Source organism: Scyliorhinus torazame, chromosome 22 (assembly GCF_047496885.1).
Source record: "Scyliorhinus torazame isolate Kashiwa2021f chromosome 22, sScyTor2.1, whole genome shotgun sequence".
NCBI classification, from domain to species: Eukaryota; Metazoa; Chordata; class Chondrichthyes; order Carcharhiniformes; family Scyliorhinidae; genus Scyliorhinus; species Scyliorhinus torazame.
The window spans coordinates 4,142,836-4,166,191 of NC_092728.1; the positions used below are offsets into that span (position 1 = coordinate 4,142,836).

At 47.5% G+C, this 23,356-nt stretch overlaps 1 protein-coding gene across 4 annotated transcripts in view; it reads right to left on the reverse strand.

Moving 5' to 3' along the window:
- Positions 1-6,024: 6,024 nt before the first annotated feature.
- tmem39b (transmembrane protein 39B) overlaps positions 6,025-23,356 on the reverse strand; it is a 135,267-nt gene continuing 117,935 nt past the window's right edge. For all 4 annotated transcript variants that reach the window (XM_072487832.1, XM_072487827.1, XM_072487831.1 and 1 more), the window contains 4 exons: positions 18,593-18,929; positions 12,859-13,046; positions 11,464-11,584; positions 6,025-6,377 (listed from right to left, as the gene is read on the reverse strand). In XM_072487832.1, coding sequence (XP_072343933.1) covers positions 6,141-6,377; positions 11,464-11,584; positions 12,859-13,046; positions 18,593-18,929 — 883 coding nt within the window. In that variant the 3' untranslated portion in view covers positions 6,025-6,140. The remainder of the gene's footprint in view (positions 6,378-11,463; positions 11,585-12,858; positions 13,047-18,592; positions 18,930-23,356) is intronic.

Consider the following 23,356-nt stretch of genomic DNA (forward strand, 5'->3'; position numbering starts at 1 on the left):
TATCATCTGCAAATTTGGAGATAATACATTTAGTTCCCTCATCCAAATCATTAATATATAATGTGGACAGTTGGGGTCCCAGCACAGATCCCTGCGGTACCCCACTAGTCACTGCCTGCCGATCGGAAAAAGACCCAACCGTTATTCCAACATTTTGCTTCCTGTCTGTTAACCAGCTTTCCATCCATATCAAGACACTACCCGTAGTCCCATGCGCTTTAACTTTACATATTAACCTGCTAGTGAGACCTTGTCAGAAGCCTTCTGAAATTCTAAATAAACCACATCCACCGTTCTCCCTGGTCAACTCTACTGGTTACATCTTCAAAGAATTCCAGCATGATTTCTTTCATAAATCCACGCTGACTGTCTGATTACGCCACTGCTTTCCAAATGCTGTGCTATGAAATCCTTGATAATGGACTCCAGCAACTTCCCCACTACCAATGTCAGGCTCACTGGTCTATAATTCCCTGTTTTCTCTCTGCCTCCCTTTTTGAATAGCGGGGTTACATTCGCTACCCTCCAATCTGAAGGAACCATTCCAGAGTCCAAAGAATTTTGGAGAATGTCCCCCATGGATCTACTATTCCTAGGGCCACTTCCTTAAGTACTCTGGGATGAAGGTTATCAGGCCCAAAGAGCATCCGGCCTAGGCCTATTCCCCCACCTTGTAACCTCACCTAAACAGCATATCTTTGGACACGAAGCAGCAATTTAGCACAGCCAATGGAGACAGGCTGAATCAGATTCAATGGAGCACAACTTATTCTGTCTTCAAGGCTAGCGGTCCGTTGGACCCACTGATCACTGGAGTGGGGTGAGGGCTGGATGGTTGGGGTTGGTGGGGTTATGTCAGTCCTCACTAAGACGGAGGATAGCCGTCCAATTAGAGATAATCGGTTTTGGGGGTGGGGGTATTATTTAGTTTGGTTCCATTTGAGTTATCGAACTTAAGAATCCGTGTCTTTATCCTTTGAATGCCTGGGCAGATTTTGTTACCCTGAGGACTGGATTCCTTCCGTCTCTTCCTTGATGTTGGGTTTTCTTTCCTCTCTCTGTTTGTGTCTCTTTCCTTACTCCTCTCTTGAACTATTAGAATGTGATGATTATTATTGGTGCAGGCTGAGTTTGGACTGGTATTTGGGTTCGTTGTTGAGGGGGCAGGTTGATCGGGGTGTCCTTTCTGTGCCGGTGGTCACCTTCAGTTAGTCTGGACATTCCCTCCTTGGGTTTCTCGTCTTTTCACCATTCGGGTGGGCATTGTGCTGATTTTTATCCTGATCGGGCTCGAGAGTTTGAAAGTTTACTGGCCAGCCCTACCTCCCAGGGAGCCTATTGTTGGGTGTCTATAGATGGTCTTCTTAGTCTCAGGTTGCCCCACCCCCCCCTCCCACGGCTTGTCTTAGTTTGAGTGGGAACAATGGATTGACCTGATGTTTTTGGTGTGGGCTGGAGGTCCTGGTTGAATAGCTGCTTGTGTGCTGGGCTAAGCCAGGTATGGTGCCTTGGCTAATTTCCTGTTGCCCCTGGATTGGGATGCCCTGTTTCAGGGATGCTGTGGGGGAATCCTGGACTGCTGGCTCTGCTTCTCTGACACGCAAGGGCCTGGGATGGGCTGAGCTCTGAGCTTTGCTGCTGCCTGCCTGAAGGGTGGGATGCATTGTTGATGAGTGGCTTGTTCTCTTAATTGGTGGGTACCCAGCAGACTGGTTTGAGTTCATAGAATCCCCACAGTGTAGAAGGCCATTGAGTTGACTTCGACCCTCCAGAAGATGAATCCATTCTTGGTTTCAACATGGGTACTGATGGATCGGATATCCGAAGAAAGGAAGCCGTGATGGATTGTTGATGCCTTTGGTGCTGCTGGAGTCGAGGAAGATTCGGGTTAGGGTTCAGGCGCACCCGGCCACGGCACCGGAAACCTATCCTGATTTCTCATGTTAATTGTAGGCTTGTGCAGCAGGGGAAGGTGTGCACCGTTTTACCATGTTTTTATCTTATCCTGTTTCTCCCTTGGTCTGGGGTGGAGCCACGAGTGTCTAATTTTGTCTCATGATTGTGTCAAGCTGGTTGTGAAGTCATTCTCCTGTTCCACTCTGTACTCACGTTAAGCTGTTTTTGTTCTCTTCTGCCACTCTGTACTCATGTATGTTCAGATGTTTTGTGCTCCTGTTTCACTGTTCTCATGTGTTATGCCATTTTCGTCGTCTTGTCTATTGTGATGTTTTATTTTGTAACTTTGTGTTTGTCTCGAAAATGTAAAGCCTCAATAAATATAGTTTTAAAAAGTTTCTTCTGAATTCCCTCTTGAGCTTCGTAGTGACCGTGTACGGATGATGGGCATTGGTTTGCTCTTCCCCACAAGAGGAAACATTCACTTTGTAAGTAGGTTCATTTCCATAACATTCTACACGCATTTTGCCTTCCTTGTTTATACTTTACCCAGTGCTTCCTTCATTAGCTGTAAATTCGTTCTACTAATTGGCGCTGTATTATTGGGCGACCATTGGGTACTATGTCAGCAGTTACGTTCTGGATGTAATTACAATGTTCCTGCTCTTGACCACCCGCAAGACTATTCGACCATATTTTGTACAGAAATGTGAGTCTTGAAATGCAGCACACAAGGCAAGATATTCTCATAAATTTTGCTGCAGCACATGCATCAATGATGTATCTAAAACGAACAATAGAAATTATAACCTCCCTCTCTTGCTTCCGAGCCAGACTTTCTTCCTAAGGAATCGAGCATTGCAGCTTTACTCACACCAATTATAACTGGAAATGCTGCTTTTTGTTCTGAGCCGCCTTTCCTTTCATAGAGGCTCCAAAGAAGTTCAAAAAGTGAAATCTCAAGAAGCACGGCATCAATTACATGTAACGTCTGTGAACACGGCATCAATTACATGTAACGTCTGTGAACACGGCATCAATTACATGTAACGTCTGTGAACACGGCATCAATTACATGTAACGTCTGTGAACATGGCATCCAATTACATGTAACGTCTGTGAACACAGCATCAATTACATGTAACGTCTGTGAACACGGCATCAATTACATGTAACGTCTGTGAACATGGCATCCAATTACATGTAATGTCTGTGAACATGGTATCCAATTACATGTAACATCTGTGAACATGGCATCCAATTACATGTAACGTCTGTGAACACGGCATCCAATTACATGTAATGTCTGTGAACATGGTATCCAATTACATGTAACATCTGTGAACATGGCATCCAATTACATGTAACGTCTGTGAACACGGTATCCAATTACATGTAATGTCTGTGAACATGGCATCAATTACATGTAACATCTGTGAACATGGCATCAATTACATGTAACATCTGTGAACATGGCATCAATTACATGTAACGTCTGTGAACATGGCACCCAATTACATGTAATGTCTGTGAACATGGCATCAATTACATGTAACGTCTGTGAACATGGCATCAATTACATGTAACATCTGTGAACACGGTATCCAATTACATGTAATGTCTGTGAACATGGCATCAATTACATGTAACATCAGTGAACACGGCATCAATTACATGTAACGTCTGTGAACATGGTATCCAATTACATGTAACATCTGTGAACATGGCATCCAATTACATGTAACGTCTGTGAACACGGTATCCAATTACATGTAATGTCTGTGAACATGGCATCAATTACATGTAACATCTGTGAACATGGCATCAATTACATGTAACATCTGTGAACATGGCATCAATTACATGTAACGTCTGTGAACATGGCACCCAATTACATGTAATGTCTGTGAACATGGCATCAATTACATGTAACGTCTGTGAACATGGCATCAATTACATGTAACATCTGTGAACACGGTATCCAATTACATGTAATGTCTGTGAACATGGCATCAATTACATGTAACATCTGTGAACATGGCATCAATTACATGTAACGTCTGTGAACATGGCACCCAATTACATGTAATGTCTGTGAACATGGCATCAATTACATGTAACGTCTGTGAACATGGTATCCAATTACATGTAATGTCTGTGAACATGGCATCAATTACATGTAACATCTGTGAACATGGTATCCAATTACATGTAATGTCAGTGAACATGGTATCCAATTACATGTAATGTCTGTGAACACGGTATCCAATTACATGTAATGTCTGTGAACATGGTATCCAATTACATGTAATGTCTGTGAACATGGCATCAATTACATGTAACGTCTGTGAACATGGTATCCAATTACATGTAATGTCTGTGAACATGGTATCCAATTACATGTAATGTCTGTGAACACGGCATCCAATTACATGTAATGTCTGTGAACATGGTATCCAATTACATGTAATGTCTGTGAACACGGCATCCAATTACATGTAATGTCTGTGAACACGGCACCCAATTACATGTAATGTCTGTGAACACGGCATCCAATTACATGTAATGTCTGTGAACATGGTATCCAATTACATGTAATGTCTGTGAACACGGCATCCAATTACATGTAATGTCTGTGAACACGGCACCCAATTACATGTAACATCTGTGAACATGGTATCCAATTACATGTAATGTATGTGAACATGGTATCCAATTACATGTAACATCTGTGAACATGGTATCCAATTACATGTAATGTCTGTGAACATGGTATCCAATTACATGTAATGTCTGTGAACACGGCATCCAATTACATGTAATGTCTGTGAACACGGCACCCAATTACATGTAATGTCTGTGAACACGGCACCCAATTACATGTAATGTCTGTGAACACGGCATCCAATTACATGTAATGTCTGTGAACATGGTATCCAATTACATGTAATGTCTGTGAACACGGCATCCAATTACATGTAATGTCTGTGAACACGGCACCCAATTACATGTAATGTCTGTGAACACGGCATCCAATTACATGTAATGTCTGTGAACACGGCACCCAATTACATGTAATGTCTGTGAACACGGCACCCGATTACATGTAACGCCTGTGAACATGGTATTCAATTACATGTAATGTCTGTGAACACGGCACCCGATTACATGTAACGCCTGTGAACATGGTATCCAATTACATGTAATGCCTGTGAACACGGCACCCGATTACATGTAACGCCTGTGAACATGGTATCCAATTACATGTAATGTCTGTGAACACGGCATCCAATTACATGTAATGTCTGTGAACACGGCATCCAATTACATGTAATGTCTGTGAACACGGCATCCAATTACATGTAATGTCTGTGAACATGGTATCCAATTACATGTAACGCCTGTGAACACGGCACCCGAATTCATGTAATGTCTGTGAACACGGCATCCAATTACATGTAATGTCTGTGAACACGGCATCCAATTACATGTAATGTCTGTGAACACGGCACCCAATTACATGTAATGTCTGTGAACACGGCATCCAATTACATGTAATGTCTGTGAACACGGCATCCAATTACATGTAATGTCTGTGAACACGGCATCCAATTACATGTAATGTCTGCGAACACGGCATCCAATTACATGTAATGTCTGTGAACACGGCATCCAATTACATGTAATGTCTGTGAACACGGCATCCAATTACATGTAATGTCTGTGAACACGGCATCCAATTACATGTAATGTCTGTGAACACGGCATCCAATTACATGTAATGTCTGTGAACATGGTATCCAATTACATGTAATGTCTGTGAACACGGCATCCAATTACATGTAATGTCTGTGAACACGGCATCCAATTACATGTAATGTCTGTGAACACGGCATCCAATTACATGTAATGTCTGTGAACACGGCATCCAATTACATGTAATGTCTGTGAACACGGCATCCAATTACATGTAATGTCTGTGAACACGGCACCCGATTACAAGTCAAATGGATGAAGCAAGTCACCAAAAACCCTTACGTTTTTTCCTCATGAGCTGTTTCAAATGTGAATTGGCTATGACTTTTTCAGAATTACAAAAATAAAACCCTGGCAATTCACAATAATGGCTTTGTTCCAGAGATATAAAAATATTTTAATGAAAGTTACATGAAAAAAAGCAATTGTAACAAAAATACAAAGCTCTGATCATTTTAACAGACACTGGAGGAGGCGACGAAAATAGTTTAATTCACTTTACTCTCTGAACTTCCACTTGTAGAGTATGAATATGCCTTACCCAAAACAATTCTGTCTCGGAGTAGTTTAAAGAAGGCGTAATAATTACTGAAGAGAATTAATGCCAAAGATATTGTTTGATGCCATTTGTCTGAACAAATTAATGAGTACAATTGATAGAGTATGATGACTCCTTCTAAAATGATGAGAATGTTCAAGATCCTCAATGGTTTATTGAAGAAAAACTGTAAAGAAATCAAACAAATATTAAAGAACTTGTCTAAATCTAGCACATATTAAATACACAATTAGTCAATTCAAAGTTTGGATTTGAATCACTGCTGCTCACGGAATACTCAGCAGGCCAGGCAGCCTCTGGGAAGAGAGAGTCAACATTTCAAGTCAGTGACATTAAAACTGAGGAATCATACATATAATAGGTTTTGAGCAAGGGAAGGTGGGCGGGGGTTGAAGGGAGGTCTCTTATCGGGTGGAGGGCAGGAGTGATTAAATGGCAAAAGTTAATTTCTTTTCATTTCTAACGGGACGTACTGGCCAGTACTTTTACTGCCCGTCCCTCATTGCCCTTGAGAAGATGGTGGTAAGCGGTTTTCCTGAACTGCCGCAATCCATGTGGTGTAGGTACACCCACTGTGCTGTCAGTGAGGTAGTTGCAGGATTTTAATACAGCGACGGGGAAGGAGTAAAGCGTGGCTGTAGATTTCGCACTAAATCTGTCCGTCAGAATTTTCCCCAATAATTTCACTCCCACTCACAGTATTGCATTGGATGCTACTGCATTTGCTTCATAAAGTCAGAATGTTTATAATCAGTATGCCAAGTGACAGATTAGACTGACAGGCCTCCCTCAACCATGTCTCTGTGAGAGCAATAATATCAAACTCCCATGTGTTAATCAACGCCATCAGTTCATCGGCCTTACTCGTAAGGTTCTTGCATAAAAATAAATACCATCCTGTCTTGCCATATTCCCTTGTGAATGAAATGAAAATCGCTTATTGTCACAAGTAGGCTTCAAATGATGTTACTGTGAAAAGCCCCTAGTCGCCACATTCCGGCGCCTGTTCGGGGAGGCTGGTACGGGAACATGTGCCTTAACATGTCTCTGCTCTGCCTAAGACTGACTCAGTTTTTCTTCTATATTTAGCTGTGCATGATTGTACCTCCACTATGCAACCCATCCCTTTGCCAAATTCCTTTAATCACCCTCCCGCACAGTACTAGCAAATCTCCCCGCAAGGATGTTGGTCTCATTGTGATTCAGGTGCAACCGATCTGACTTGTACAAGCCCCACCTTCCCCATAAATGGACCCAGTGATCCAGGAAACTAAAGCCCTCCCTCCTACACCATCTCTTCAGTCATGTACTAATCTGCTCGATCCTCCTATTGCTATAGTCACTAGCACGTGGCACTGGGAGTAATCCAGAGATTACACCTTTCTTGGAGGGCTGAAGGGCCTGTTCCTTGACCAAAGCACCAGGGAGGCAATACCAACCTGGAGTCACGACTGCGACCACAGAAATGTTCGTCTGCGCCCATCACTATTGAGTCTCCAACCACTGTTGCTCTTCCACTCCTACTCCACCCCCCTTGTGAAGCTGAGCCACCCACAGTGCCATGAACTCTGGCTGTACTCCCCGGGGGAATCGTCACTCTCCCCGTTTCCAACACAGAAAACAGTTCTTCAGTGAGATGCACGCAAGGTCTTCCCCGCCCCCTTTCTTCTGTCTGGTGTCACCAATTCCCCCTCTGACTGCACTTCCTTAAGCTCTGGTGTGAGCACATCTAAAAAACCCAGTCACCATTAATCTAATGTGGAAGTCACATTTTGCATGAATACTTTGACTCAGGGGAGAAAAATGGCGGATTCTCCGGCCTCCCAGGCGCGTGTTTCCCGATAGCGGGATTCTCCGGTTCCAGGTGCGTGTTTCCCGACAGTGGGATTCTCCGGTTCCCAGGCGCGTGTTTCCGGGGAGCGGGATTCTCCGGTTCCCAGGCGCGTGTTTCCCGACAGCGGGATTCTCCGGTTCCAGGTGCGTGTTTCCCGACAGTGGGATTCTCCGGTTCCCCGGCGCGTGTTTCCCGGCAGTGGGATTCTCCGGTTCCCAGGCGCATGTTTCCCGGCTGCAGGATTCTCCGGTTCCCTGGCGCGTGTTTCCCGACAGTGGGATTCTCCGGTTCCCAGGCGCGTGTTTCCCGGGAGCGGGATTCTCCGGTTCCCAGGCGCGTGTTTCCCGACAGCGGGATTCTCCGGTTCCAGGTGCGTGTTTCCCGACAGTGGGATTCTCCGGTTCCCCGGCGCGTGTTTCCCGGCAGTGGGATTCTCCGGTTCCCAGGCGCGTGTTTCCCGGCAGTGGGATTCCCCGGTTCCAGGCGCGTGTTTCCCGACAGCGGGATTCTCCGGTTCCAGGTGCGTGTTTCCCGACAGTGGGATTCTCCGGTTCCCCGGCGCGTGTTTCCCGGCAGTGGGATTCTCCGGTTCCCAGGCGCGTGTTTCCCGGCAGTGGGATTCCCCGGTTCCAGGTGCCTGTTTCCCGACAGCGGGATTCTCCGGTTCCCCGGCGCGTGTTTCCCGACAGCGGGATTCTCCGGTTCCCCGGCGCGTGTTTCCCGGGAGCGGGATTCTCCGGTTCCCCGGCGCATGTTTCCCGGCAGCGGGATTCTCCGGTTCCCAGGCGCCTGTTTCCCAGCAGCGGGATTCTCCGGTTCCCAGGCGCGTGTTTCCTGGCAGCGGGATTCTCCGGTTCCCAGGCGCGTGTTTCCCAGCAGCGGGATTCTCCGGTTCCCAGGCGCGTGTTTCCCGACAGCGGGATTCTCCGGTTCCCAGGCGCGTGTTTCCCGACAGCGGGATTCTCCGGTTCCCAGGCGCGTGTTTCCCAGCAGCGGGATTCTCCGGTTCCCAGGCGCGTGTTTCCCGACAGCGGGATTCTCCGGCCTCCCAGGCGCGTGTTTCCCAGCAGCGGGATTCTCCGGTTCCCAGGTGCCTGTTTCCCAGCAGCGGGATTCTCCGGTTCCCAGGCGCATGTGTCCCGGCAGCGGGATTCTCCGGTTCCCCGGAGCGTGTTTCCCGGGAGCGGGATTCTCCGGTTCCCTGGCGCATGTTTCCCGGCAGCGGGATTCTCCGGTTCCCAGGTGCCTGTTTCCCAGCAGCGGGATTCTCCGGTTCCCTGGCGCGTGTTTCCCGGCAGCGGGATTCTCCGGTTCCCAGGTGCCTGTTTCCCGGCAGTGGGATTCTCCGGTTCCCCGGCGCGTGTTTCCCGGGAGCGGGATTCTCCGGTTCCCAGGTGCGTGTTTCCCGATAGCGGGATTCTCCGGTTCCCAGGCGCGTGTTTCCCAGCAGCGGGATTCTCCGGTTCCCAGGCGCGTGTTTCCCGGCAGCGGGATTTTCCGGTTCCCAGGTGCATGTTTCCTGGCAGTGGGATTCTCCGGCCTCCCAGGCGCATGTTTCCCGGCAGCGGGATTCTCCGGTTCCCAGGCGCGTGTTTCCCGGGAGCGGGATTCTCCGGCCTCCCAGGCGCGTGTTTCCCGGCAGCGGGATTCTCCGGTTCCCAGGCGCATGTTTCCCGGGAGCGGGATTCTCAGGTTCCCAGGTGCGTGTTTCCCGGCAGCGGGATTCTCCGGTTCCCTGGCGCGTGTTTCCCGACAGCGGGATTCTCCGGCCTCCCAGGCGCGTGTTTCCCAGCAGCGGGATTCTCCGGTTCCCAGGCGCGTGTTTCCCGGCAGCGGGATTCTCCGGTTCCCAGGTGCGTGTTTCCCGGCAGCGGGATTCTCCGGTTCCCAGGCGGATGTTTCCCGGGAGCGGGATTCTCCGGTTCCCAGGCGCATGTTTCCCGGCAGCGGGATTCTCCGGCCTCCCAGGCGCATGTTTCCCGACAGCGGAATTCTCCGGTTCCCAGGGGCGTGTTTCCCGGGAGCGGGATTCTCCGGTTCCCAGGCGCGTGTTTCCCGGCAGCGGGATTCTCCGGTTCCCAGGCGTGTGTTTCCCGGCAGCGGGATTTTCCGGTTCCCAGGTGCGTGTTTCCTGGCAGCGGGATTTTCCGGTTCCCAGGCTCATGTTTCCCGGCAGCGGGATTCTCTGGTTCCCAGGCGCATGTTTCCCGGCAGTGGGATTCTCCGGTTCCCAGATGCGTGTTTCCCGGCAGCGGGATTCTCTGGTTCCCAGGCGCGTGTTTCCCGACAGCGGGATTCTCCGGTTCCCAGATGCGTGTTTCCCGGCAGCGGGATTCTCCGGTTCCCTGGCGCATGTTTCCCGGCTGCGGGATTCTCAGGTTCCCAGGTGCGTGTTTCCCGGCAGCGGGATTCTCCGGTTCCCCGGCGCGTGTTTCCCGGCAGTGGGATTCTCCGGCCTCCCAGGCGCATGTTTCCCGGCAGCGGGATTCTCCGGTTCCCAGGCGCGTGTTTCCCGGCAGCGGGATTCTCCGGCCTCCCAGGCGCATGTTTCCCGGCAGCGGGATTCTCCGGTTCCCAGGCGCATGTTTCCCGGCAGTGGGATTCTCCGACCTCCCAGGCGCATGTTTCCCGGCAGCGGGATTCTCCGGTTCCCAGGCGCATGTTTCCCGGCAGCGGGATTCTCCGGCCTCCCAGGCGCATGTTTCCCGTCAGCGGGATTCTCCGGTTCCCAGGCGCATGTTTCCTGGCAGTGGGATTCTCCGACCTCCCAGGCGCATGTTTCCCGGCAGCGGGATTCTCCGGTTCCCAGGCGCGTGATTCCCGGCAGCGGGATTCTCCGACCTCCCAGGTGCGTGATTCCCGGCAGTAGGATTCTCCGGTTCCCAGGCGCGTGATTCCTGGCAGCGGGAGTCAGCGCCACGTTTGCTGACAGCGGGATTCTCCGGTTCCCAGGCGCGTGATTCCCGGCAGCGGGATTCTCCGACCTCCCAGGCGCGTGATTCCCGGCAGTAGGATTCTCCGGTTCCCAGGTGCGTGATTCCTGGCAGCGGGAGTCAGCGCCATGTTTGCTGACAGTGGGATTCTCTGCCCGCACCGCTGTCAATGAGTATTCCCCCTGAAGCCACCCGCAGCATTTGGAAACCAGCGGGAGCGGGTGGGCCATGGGCAGGACCAGAGAATCTGTCAGCTGTGAACAGCTGGAGAATTCCAGCCCAATACCATGAAATCTGTAAGCTGATGTAAAACATGCAAGATTAACCATATTTTTCATTCTAGTTTCAGCAGTTCACTAAGCTACTTATTCCAACATCACCAATCTACATTTTAAGGATGTTAAGACTTCTTTGTAAACAGTTGATTTTTCTATGTTTTACCCTTACACTGATAGTGACAATTCAAAATGCTTATTCATACTTACATAGAATCTGAAATGTGAAACATCTGAAGGGATTGCCACATTGTAATTTCCCATTGCTTTGTACACATTCTTATTGTGTTTTACTAACACACCCTGTGGCCACATATACTCCTCTGACCAGCTAGTGGAAGGAAAATTATACACCATTTATATATTTTAAAAAACTTTTAATGTCAACATTCATCATCGTTCCCAATCTTTAGCAACAAGCAGGAATTCAAGTTTCATGACCGATCTATCTCATTGACTCGGTGATAATTTTCTACACATTTCTTAACATCCAGTTTTAATGACTGCAAAATAGCTTTATTAATGAAATCATTCTCCTCCTAATATTGACCAGGGGTGTGGGCAGCACGCAGACAGAGCACCTGGTATTTCTCAGAAGCCTTTCAGAATAAAGAGACAGCCTCTTTAAAAAAAGGTGGTTAGAAAGAACACTTGCTCAAAAGAGAACGTACTTCAGAGTTAATGGACCCCTGTAGAGCCATATAAACAAAACAAGGTTATCCTCCCTTAAAATAGCCTGGACCTGTCAATCCAATGGCTTGGAAAAGGCAATGGACTGTGGAATTAAATGTAAACAATGCAGTTCAAGTTTTTAGGTGTCTAAGCATGCATAGAAGCTTGAAAAAGTTAAAAGATAAATAAAATTGACTGTGAAAAAACACTTCAAAGATTTCCATCCCATTACAGGAAACACGCTTATCTTCAAATCACAAATCTTTGATCTTGCCGTGCTGGGAGAAAGTATGATGATTTTCAAGGCTATAGATGGGAAGACCTGCCAAACTACCCCCATCCCAGGAAAGAATCCTGACCTGAGCCCCCCCAACCTAGTCCAGGCTCCCCTGACTGTCACCTCCCCTGAAGGACCCCCTTCAGCACTCTGGAGGCAAGTGGAGGCCCTCCCTCAAAGTGCAAGGTGCCAGGTTGGCACTGCTATGGGGTTGGCTGAGTGGGGGAAGACGAAGGGGGGACTGGGGGGCCTTGTCAGTGGTTTGTGGGGAGCGAGGGGGGGGGGGCGGGCTGCAACATTATTCTGAGATCAGGGTGCCCTTTAAAAGCGGCACTCCCAATCTCGGAGGAGCAGGACCTGCCAGCAAGTTTAGGTCCTACTTCTCTCAAGTCCAATGTTCACCGCGATCCTTGGAAAAGTATTTACCATCACTCCTAGTGCCAGGAGTAAACAATCCCAATTCCCCACTGGTGGGAGCACTTTGAGTCAAAATGGGAGAACTGCAGCATGATCTTGTTCATTCTGAACGAAGATTTTATGACACAATGCAACAAGCAAGATTCAACATTCGTTCAAAAAATACGGAGTGAAATGCAGCTTCATATCTAAGAACAAAAATAATCAAAATTGAAAGTGCAGAGATAAAAAAAACTTACGGATGCTGAAGTACATTAGAGCAGAGTGCAGGATCCACTTTTTGCCAGCTACCCAGATGTGCTGCTGCCTTGTGTAACAGGTCACAATATCGTGATGGTAACAGATGCCTCGTTAGTATTACGCAAGTGCTGACCCAAACTAAGATAAAAAGTTCACATGACCACCTTTTATCGTAATATTGTGTACTCTGTCAAAAGCACAAGGTAGAGAAGTTATTGGAGAGCCACAAGGTACCGAAAAGAATTGATCTTTGAACCTAAAGCAACATTCTGCATGACATGACATACAATTGTTTTTGAATGAGGAATAAAGTGGAGTTCAGAAACATTTATCTACAGAAGGTCATTATCCAGAAATTGATTTGGCGAGAGATCGTCTATCGCAGAGATTTCCAAATGATGGCCTCCCAAACCCAGGTAATCTGGCCAACAAAGCCCAGACTTTTCACCTGTCAGTTGTGGCTATATCGATAACAGGCTTGCCTCTGCGTCAGAAGGTTCTGAGTTCAAATGCCACTCCAGCTTTGAGCACAGATATCAAGGCTCAGTCCTGAGCAAATGTCATACTGTCAAAGGTGCATCTTTGGGATGAGCTGCTAAACTGAAGTTTCATCTGTGCTCTGGTGGATGCAGAGGATCAAAATATGTCAACCCAACATGGTTTTATGCTGAATTCTGGGACATAGGTTCATCACATGACTTTATCTTCACATCATACACAAAACTGACAAGGGACAAAGAACATATAACCCTTGAAGCTACTGATGCAAGATGTCAAGCTTGAACAATTACTGGTACAGAACTACCCATCGCCCAACAAATTATACTGACCAGCTCAGTTCTCTAAATTCGAGGTCCTATTGTGCAAAGAAAAACAAGTATTGAATGATAAGTAGTGGGGAATTTAAGGGTTAAAAGCCTGGGATGTGGTGTGTTTTAAAAAGGATTTTGTTTTGCTTCTAGGAAACAAAAAGTGAAATTGACAGAGAAATGTTTTTCAGCCGAGGCTAATGGCGATTGACTAGGGAGGTCTCTGGGAAGTTAATGTGCTTTTGCAGCCTAGAGATAGTTTTCTTTTTGTTTGAAGATATGATGGGCGGGATTCTCCGTCGGCGGGATTCTCCTTTTTGCCAGCGCCCGGGGGTTTCCCGACGGCGTGGGGCTGCCCCACAATGGGAAACCCCATTGACCCGGCCGGCGTAACAGAGAATCCCACCGGCGGGTCGAGGATGAAAAGTGGCGAGGGGTGGAGAATCCAGCCCGAGGTCATTTCTGGGTGGAGCGTGGAAAGGCAGATTGGAGAGGCTTTGAGAGTGAGAGGAGCTGAGTCATATGACAGAGTCAATTGTATGACTCTGAGTCCACAATTATTTCCAAGTAGTGGAGGCAAAATAATAATAATATTTAAAGCAGAGCAGTCTTGTCTGAAGACAAGAGGCTGAAACAACCTAGTCGAAGCAGCTATTTAAAAATATTCAGCCAGAGTCTGAAAGGGTTTTAACCAGAGCCAGAATCTGTTCTGCACCTCAATTATTATTCAATGCCTTGCTGATTTTTAAGCTGGATTGGGAGCTGTATGGTTCTTGTTGTTTAATGGGAAATTGTATAGTTGCATTAAGGGGTAATTGTAAGCTGTTCTGTTCGGGTGTGAAGTTAAAGGTTTAATTTTGTATTATCATGTGAGTGTCCCTTTAAGAAAGGTTTTTGTCTTATCACATGGCTTCAGTGATGTCATTTTGTGGGTGGAGCTGGGTGTGGCAGCGAGGTGTTTGGGTTTCAGTTTGGTCTGTTTTGGAATGCAGAGGAGGAAGGAAGCGTTTTTCCCGTCTTTCTCGATTTTCATTTTTAAAACTGTTCCAGTAAAAAACATTGGTTGTGGCCACCTGCCTTGGTAACTTAAAATATATCGTTTGCTTTCCGGAGGGAGTTTGAATCTGCTGATTGAGACTGGATCAAAATCTTAGTGCGTGTTCGCAAACTTTTGTATCTCCGGCCAAATGGAAGAAGTTGGAAGAGAAAATAACCTGGGTGGGAGATCTTTGAATATGCTGCCCGCTTTCCCAAGGCAGCAGGAGGTGTAGACAGTCAATAGATGGGAGGCGGGTTCGTGTGATGGACTGGGCGGTGTTCATGACTCTTGGGCTCAGCATTCCAGGCTGTGATGCAGCCAGATAGGATGCTTTCCATGGTACATCTATAAAAATTGTTAAGAGTCATTGCGGACATGCCGAATTTCCTTAGATTCCTGAGAATGTATAGGCACTGTTGTCCTTTCTTGGTGGAAGGGTCAACGTGGATGGACCAGGGCAGATTGTTGGTGATATGCACACCTAGGAATTTGAAGCTGTCAATCATCTCCACCTCGGTCCCGTTGATGCTGACAGGGGTGTGTACGATACTTCGCTTCCTGAAGTCAATGACCAGCTCCTTAGTTTTGCTGACATTGAGGGAGAGATTGTTGTCGTTAATCACGCCACTAGGTTCTCTATCTCCCTCCTGTATTCAGACACATCATTGTTCGAGATCTGACCCACAACAGTCGTGTCATCAGCAAACTTGCAGATGGAGTTGGAGCCAAATTGTCGTGTGTGTATAGGGAGTATAGTAGGGGGCTGAGTATGCAGCCCTGCGGGGCCCCCGTATTGAGGACTATTGTGAAGGAGGTGCTATTGTGAATCCAGACTGATTGTGGAATATGGGTCAGAAAGTCGAGGATCCAGTTGCAGAGGGAGGAGCGAAGTCATAGGTTTTGGAGTTTGGATATGAAATTGGCTGATATTATGGTGTTGAAGGCATAACTGTACTCAATGAACAAGAGTCTGACGTAGGTGTCTTTGTTGTCACAATGCTCCAGATGTGTCTCATGACTAACCTCTCGAAGCACTTCATAATAATAGATGTCAGGACCACCTGACACACGTTGCCTGGTTCTTCTTTGGCACCGGTAAGATAGCGGACACCTTGAAGCAGGTGGCAATCTCGGAACGAAGTAGGGAGAGGTTGAAGATGCCCGTGAACACACCCGCCAGTTGGCCCGTGCAGGATCTAAGTGTACGACCAGGGGCTCCGTCATGACCCGTTGCTTTCTGTGGATTCACTTTCGAGAAGGCCGATCTGAGTTGAGGCTTTGATGGTAGGTATGGGTGTGTCTGAGGCTGTTGGGGAAGGTGACATCAGTTTGTTGGCTTCCTGCTCAAAATGAGCATAGAATGCGTTGAGTTGATCGGGGAGGAGTGCTCTGTTGCCAGTGATTCTACTCGGTTTTTCTGTCTAGCCCGTTAATATTGTTTAACCTAAATCCTTGCATATCTCTTCCCTAGATTATTTTAAAATGAATGGATGCAATCCATCCAGACCAGGGCTTTATCTTCAAAGCTTGATTAGTTTATTCAATACATCCCATTAAATGTTTTTTTAAACACACTTAAAATCTGTAAAAAGACAAATGAGCTGTATGTTGAGACAGCTTTGAACTAGAGTTGAAAACAAGCATTTGAACGTGTGGAATTTGAGGAAATATTTTATTGGTTTTCTCAGATGTTAATGAAGGAAATACTGGGCAAAACCTTCCGGCTGATCACACCGGCAGGATATTCTGGTCCGCAGATGGTGCATTCCCACAACGGACTTCCCGGCGGTGTGGGGCGGGAAATCCCGTTAACAGTGCGAAATCAGAAGATTCTGGTGCCGGGCAAGAACAGGACGCCTCCCACTGCCGAGAAACCCGCCGCGCGGGGAGGCCAGAGCATCAGCCACTATATTTAGACATAGAACAGTACAGCACAGAACAGGCCCTTCGGCCCTCGATGTTGTGCCGAGCATTGTCCGGACCCAAGATCAAGCTATCCCGCTCCCTGTCATTCTGGTGTGCTCCATGTGCCTGTCCAATAACCGCTTGAAAGTTCCTAAAGTGGCCGACTCCACTATCACAGCAAGCAGTCCATTGCACACCCTAACCACTCTCTGAGTAAAGAACCTACCTCGAACATCCCTCCAAATCTCCCACCTGAATCTTATAGTTATGCCCCCTTGTAACAGCTACATCCACCCGAGGAAATAGTCTCTGAACGTCCACTCTATCTCTTGCCCACATCATCTTATAAACCTCTATTAAGTCACCTCTCATCCTCCTCCGCTCCAAAGAGAAAAGCCCTCGCTCCCTCAACCTTTCCTCATAAGACCTACCCTGCAAACCAGGCAGCATCCTGGTAAATCTCCTTTGCACCCTTTCCAATGCTTCCACATCCTTCCTATAATGAGGTGACCAGAACTGCACACAATACTCCAAATGTGGTCTCACCAGGGTCATGTACGGTTGCAGCATAACCTCACGGCTCTTAAACTCAAGCCCTCTGTTAATAAACGCTAACACACTTTCGGCCTTCTTCACGGTTCTATCCACTTGAGTGGCAACTTTCAGAGATCTGTCTGTTCCTCCACATTGCTCAGAACCCGGCCGCTGACCCTGATCTCTGTTCACTTTGCAGCGCTAGAAGCTTTCAATCCGGCTTCATATTTTTGGATTAAGATAGAAAAAATATGTTTTGAAAGCTTAAAAGATTTCTCAACACTCGAAGAGAATTAAACAGGGTATTTGGAATGACATCGACTCAATGTGTCCATTGGTCTCTGAACACAGCCAGACAGGTAGGTAAGGTGGTTAAAAAGGCACATGGAATACATGCCTTTATTAGCCGAGGAATAGAATATAAGAGCAGGGAGGTCACGATGGAACTGTACAAATTGCTGATTAGGCTACATTTCCAGGACTAGGTGCAGCCTGCTAACGGAAGGTTGTGACTCTAGCAGAAAGGGAGCAGTGGACATTCATCAGGAAGTTGCCAGGGATGGAGCGCTTCAGCTATGAAGAGGCTGGTGAGGCTGGAATTGTTCTTCTTCGAGAAAAGGAGGTTTAAAGGGGACCTGATTCAGGTGTACATAAATTATGAAGGACATGGATATGGTAGACTGGAAGAAACTTTTTCCCTCGTTGAGGGGTCAATGACCAGGGAGCATATATATAAGGTAATGGGCATGAGACTAGGAGGGGATTTGAGGAAATAGAGAGTGGTGGGAAATCTGGAACTCACTGCCCGAAAGGGAGATGAGGGAACCTCACAATATTTAAAGAGCATTTAGTTGAGCACTTGAAGCATCGTAGCAAACAAGGCTATGGACCAAGTGCTGGAAAATGGTATTAGGATACGTTTTTGATGGCCGGCGCAGACACGATTGGCCAAAGGGCCTAATTCTAAAATGGGCAACTTCACGTTTGCCCACATTATACTGCATTCGCAAAATCTTTGCCCGCTCGCTTAACCTTTGACCTTTCATTGCTTAAGTTCAGAAAATGAAAACAACTCCTCATTTTCAATGTTCTTTTGATCTAAACTACTGTTCACAAATGCTATGAGGGGGGCACAGTCTCAGAGTAAGGGGGTCGACCATTTAGGACAGAGAAGAGGAGGAATCTCTTCCCTCAGAGGCTAGTGAATACGTGGGATTCTTTACCGCAGAGCTGTAGAGGTTGGGTCATTCAGCATATTCAAGGCTGAGAGAGACTGATTTTTAATCAGTAAGGGAATCAAGGCTCTGGGGATAAGGCGGAAAGTGGAGTTGAGGATTATCACGTCAGATCAGTCATGATCTCATGAATGGCATAGCAGATTCAATGGGCTGAATGGCCTACTTCTGCTCCTACGTCTTATTGACTCCACTGCACTTTATTACTTACCTTTATAAACCAAACAGGAACAAAGGCTATGTAATATGCACTCAGCATTGCATTGACCAGAACCTCCTTCATACGCCAGTTGAAATCCATTTTCAGATGTTCCACTTCATTTCTAATCAAGTCTGGAGACAAGCAGCATGCATGCGTTGGCATCGTGCTTAGACTGTATATCTGGTTAGTATGATGTTTCCAAGTTTCCTTTAAAACTGTTAGATACTCTTTACTTCTTCCAGCAGTTGTTGCTGTCTCATTGGGCCCTATGTTAGCCACAGATGGTGGGAGACTTGACTTCTTTGGATCATAATTCAGTCGAAGGAAAGGTATGTGTATTCCAAACCTGCAAAAATAGGAAATATAATAAGCTTCTATCCTATCATTTCATCACAATTTCTTAACAGCAACTTTTCACCAACTCAAACTCAAGATCATCAGAAACAAGGAAGGAAATGGACAATTGCAGCAAGTCTGACAGCATCTGTGGAGAGAGAAGAGATGACGCTTTGTCTAAGCTGGTACAAACTGGTCACACCATGCAGGTGGAATAGAGTGTGATGTAATGAGGGTGTCTTCTAGGTTACAATCAATGATATGTCCATTGGTGGATCGGACCAAATCAAGACAACAGGAAACTGTGAGTTAGTCCTGTGGGGATATGAGTCAATGAGAAAAAGAATAGCTGTGGGGATTAGAAAATTGGATGCTGCAAAGGTGGAGTTGGAGCAGATAAAGGCGTAACAGAGGGGAAATGGAAAGGGAGGTGGAATTGCTTAGGTTCAGGACAACAACCGTTATGTACGCAGCAGAAAACAAAAATACGTCTCTTGCTGAAGAATTTACAGTAATGGAGAAGATCTCACTGTATTTGGAAATGCACTGTTATCATTAAACTAAATAAGTCTCGTGAAGATACTGATATTTAAAGTCTGGATACTAAAATACAGATGCAGATTAAGAATGTCAAAAGTGCATATCTTTTGAGAAATCTGGTAATTACGGTGTCACTCTCACCTGAATTTGCATTGTATCAATTTGACAAATTACCTCAGCTGGAAAGATGCGAATAATTTTCAAACAAAACATTCCAATGACAACTTTCAATTTGTGGAATCTCCAAATTAAACACAGGTAAAAGGAATTCTAGTACTTCAAGGGCAAAATATTTTCAAATGATATTCTTAATGTGGTGGCCATTATCCAAGTTCCCTTCATTTCAGACTCAGCTGCTGGGAAGATGAGCAGCAATCACTCCTATTTCCAATATACAGCACCTTACTGTCTCATTTATTCCCACTTCTATTGGCTTTTTAAAAATGTAAACAAGTGACATTACTTTGCATGACTACATTCAGAACTTCTTTTAAAAATTCCCAGACATTTTAAGAATTGAATGTAATTCATCCATTTGTTTCAATACATTTCGGGGGTGTGAATGAGACTGGCTGGAACAGCTTTTATTACCCATCCCGAACAGTCTGGGTGGTGGTGAGTTACCTTCTTAAACCACTACAGTCCCTGATGTAGGTACACCCACAGTACTTGTAGGGAGGCAGTTCCAGGATTTTGACCCAGCGACAGTGAAGGAACGGCAATATATTTCCAAATCAGAGCAGTGAGTGGCTTGGAGAGGAGCCTCCAAAGTGCTGGTGTTGCAATGTACCTGCTGCCCTTGTCCTTCTAGACTGTGGCAGTCGTGGGTTTGGAGGGAGCTGCCTAAGGAGTCTTGGTGAGTTTCTGCAGTACATCCTGGAGAGTCAAAAAAGTCATAGGGCGGGATTCTCCGACCCCCCGCTGGGTCGGAGAATCGCCGGGGGGCGGCGTGAATCCCGCTCCACTGCCGGCTGCCGAATTCTCCGGCGCCGGGGTTTTGGCTTGGTGGGAATTGCGCCGCGCCGGTTGGTGGCCGCTGGCAGCAGCCCCCCCCCCGGCGTTTCTTCGCCCCGCGATGGGCTGAGCAGCCGCCCGTTTTCAGCCGGTCCCGCCGGCGGAAATCAAACCAGGTCCGTACTGGCAGGACCTGGCTCTGCGGGCGGCCTGCAGAGTCCTTGGGGGAGGGCGCGGGGGGCATCTGGCCCCAGGGAGTGCCCCCACGGTGGCCTGGCCCGCGATCGGGGCCCACCGATCTTTCCCTCCACGCCGGCTGCCGTCAAACTTCGCCATGGCCGGTGCGGAGAAGAACCCACCTGCGCATGAGCTGGGATGATGCCAGCACATGCTGGCGCTCCCGCGCATGCGCCAACTCGCGCCGGCCGGCGGGGGCCCTTCGCCAGCGGGCGGCCCGACGCCAGAGTGGTTCACGCCGCTGCTCGGCACCGGGACCACCCGCCCCGCCGGGTAGAGGAGAATCCCGCCCATAGAGGTTTTACAGGATGGATAGAGGCCCTTCTGCCCATCTGTGTCCATGCCAGTCATCAAACACCTATTTACTCTAAGCCCATTTTCCAGCACTTGGTCCATTGCCTTGTGGGGGTTCCCGCCTCTACCACCCTTTCAGGCAGCGAGTTCCAGATTCCAAACATCCTCTCGGTGAAAAAGATTTTCTTCACATCTCCTATAAACACCCTGCTCATCATCTTAAATCTATTGGCCTCTCCGCGAAGGGGAAAAGTTCCTCCTATCCACTCAACCCTCGTCCCTCATAATTTTATACACCTCACCTCAGGTTCCCCTGCAGCCTTCTCTGCTCCAAGGAAATCAATATGAGCGGCACGGGTAGCACAGTGGTTAACACTGTTGCTTCATTGCTCCAGGGTCCCAGGTTCGAATCCCCGCTGGGTCACTGTCTGTGCAGAGGCTGCATGTTCTCCCCGTGTCTGCGTGGGTTTCCTCCGGGTGCTCCGGTTTCCTCCCACAGTGCAAAGACGTGCTGTTTGGTGGATTGGCCATGCTAAATTGCCGAGTGTCCAAATAGGTTAGGTAGGGTTATTGGGATGAGTTGGAGGTGCTCTTTCCAACGGCCGGTGTACTCGATGGGCCGAATGGCCTCCTTCTGCACTGTAAATTCTATGAATACCAGTGGTATACACTCCTGCCCATGTTCATTGGTGGTGGAGGGAATGAACGATCGTGGAGTCTTCCGTGGAGAATCGCCGGGGCGTAACGTAAGGGGAAGATGCGTACGAGGGGTCTCCAGCTGGAGAACTGTACCTTTTGCCCTTTTCTTTGGTCCCATGGGTTGTTTATTTCGTGCAAACCCATGATAGTTATCAGGATAGAGTTCTCTTTGTAGAAATGCCCCCCCAAAAAGATAAGAAAGCTTTGAGCAGAAACTGGTCAAGGAAGTCAGAAGCCTCTTGGAGTTCAACGGCAAGTAAGGTGGCAGAGTTGGTTTCTTCCTCTCCTTCCACTCCAATATCTTAGCGAGAATTTGAGAAGCAGCGACAAATTGTATTGGAGGGTCTGAAACGATCAATCGATGAGGCTATTGTCTTGATTCGAGTGACTCTGGGGAAAATGAATGAGGGTTGAAGTCCAGGGAGTCACGATTAAGAAAATGGAAGAGGCTTTGTCGGACCACAGCGATCAGATTGCTGTGCAGGAATCCGATCGAACTTTGGTGGCTGCAACTAACAAATCGCTGAGAGTCAAGCTGAATGACCCGGAAAACAGGTCCAAAAGGAAGAATATCTGGATTGTGGGGTTGCCGGAGGGGATAAAGAACTGTACTCCCTACGGAATACTTCTCGTACATGTTCCTTAAAATGGTGGGTGAGGATGGATTCACATCGCTGCCGGAATCGGACCAGGCCCCTCGCTCACTTTGGCAGAAGCCTCGGCCTGAAGACACAACTTGTGTAGTGACTGTGAGATTCCACAGCTTTAAGGAAAAAGAGAAGGTCCTGCGGTTGGCAAGGGAACATTGTGATGTAAAGTGGGAAGCTCACCCCATTTGGGTGCATCAGGACAGGGGCACTGAGTTAAGAAAAAGAGTTCCATAGCTAAGTTCAACGGAATCAAAACCGCCCTGTACAAAGCTGGAGTTTGATTCAGGATGCTCTATCAGACTTGTCTCAGAGTAACATTTGAGGGAAAAGACATTTTTTTTCAACATGACGAGGAATGCAGACATTGTTGTTCAGCATGAGTTAGTTGCTGGTGGGACGCACAAGTCAAATGGGTTTTGGTACTTTGTTATGATGATTTATTTTTCCCTTTCTCCATTGGGAGTCTCCCTGCTAACTGGGGAGTTAGTCAAGGGCAGCGCGGTGGCGCAGTGGTTAACACTGCTGCCTCATGGTGCCGAGGACCCGGGTTCAATCCCGGCTCTGGGTCACTGTCCATGTGGAGTTTTCACATTCTCCCTCTGTCTGCGTGAGCTTCGCCCCCACAACCCAAACAGACCAGTTTGAGCGGTATCCACGAACAGGGCGGTAAATCAGCTACGACGCTCCAGGAACACATTTTAGGAGTATGGAGAGAAGGTCAATCACCTTCTCTCTACCAAAGGGTAGGTGGATTGGCCACGCTAAATTGCCCCTTAATTGGAAAAAATGAATTAGGCACTCTAAATTTATAAAACAAAACTGGGGAGTTAGTTAACAGGAGCGGTTTTTGAGGGTTCGCTGCAGCTCACTATCGTGGATTTTTAGATAATGAGCTTCGAGTTTTTGTTCGGTTTGGTATTGTTAAACGTAGGTTTTAGTTTTAGGGCTAGTCGTTGTCTGCCTCGCCCTTATTTACATTTGGGTGTCGTCACATTCGGTGGCGATGGTATTGTTGGGAGGGTAGTGGGGGCAGTTTGCTGACGGTGTCTGTTGTTGTTCCCTG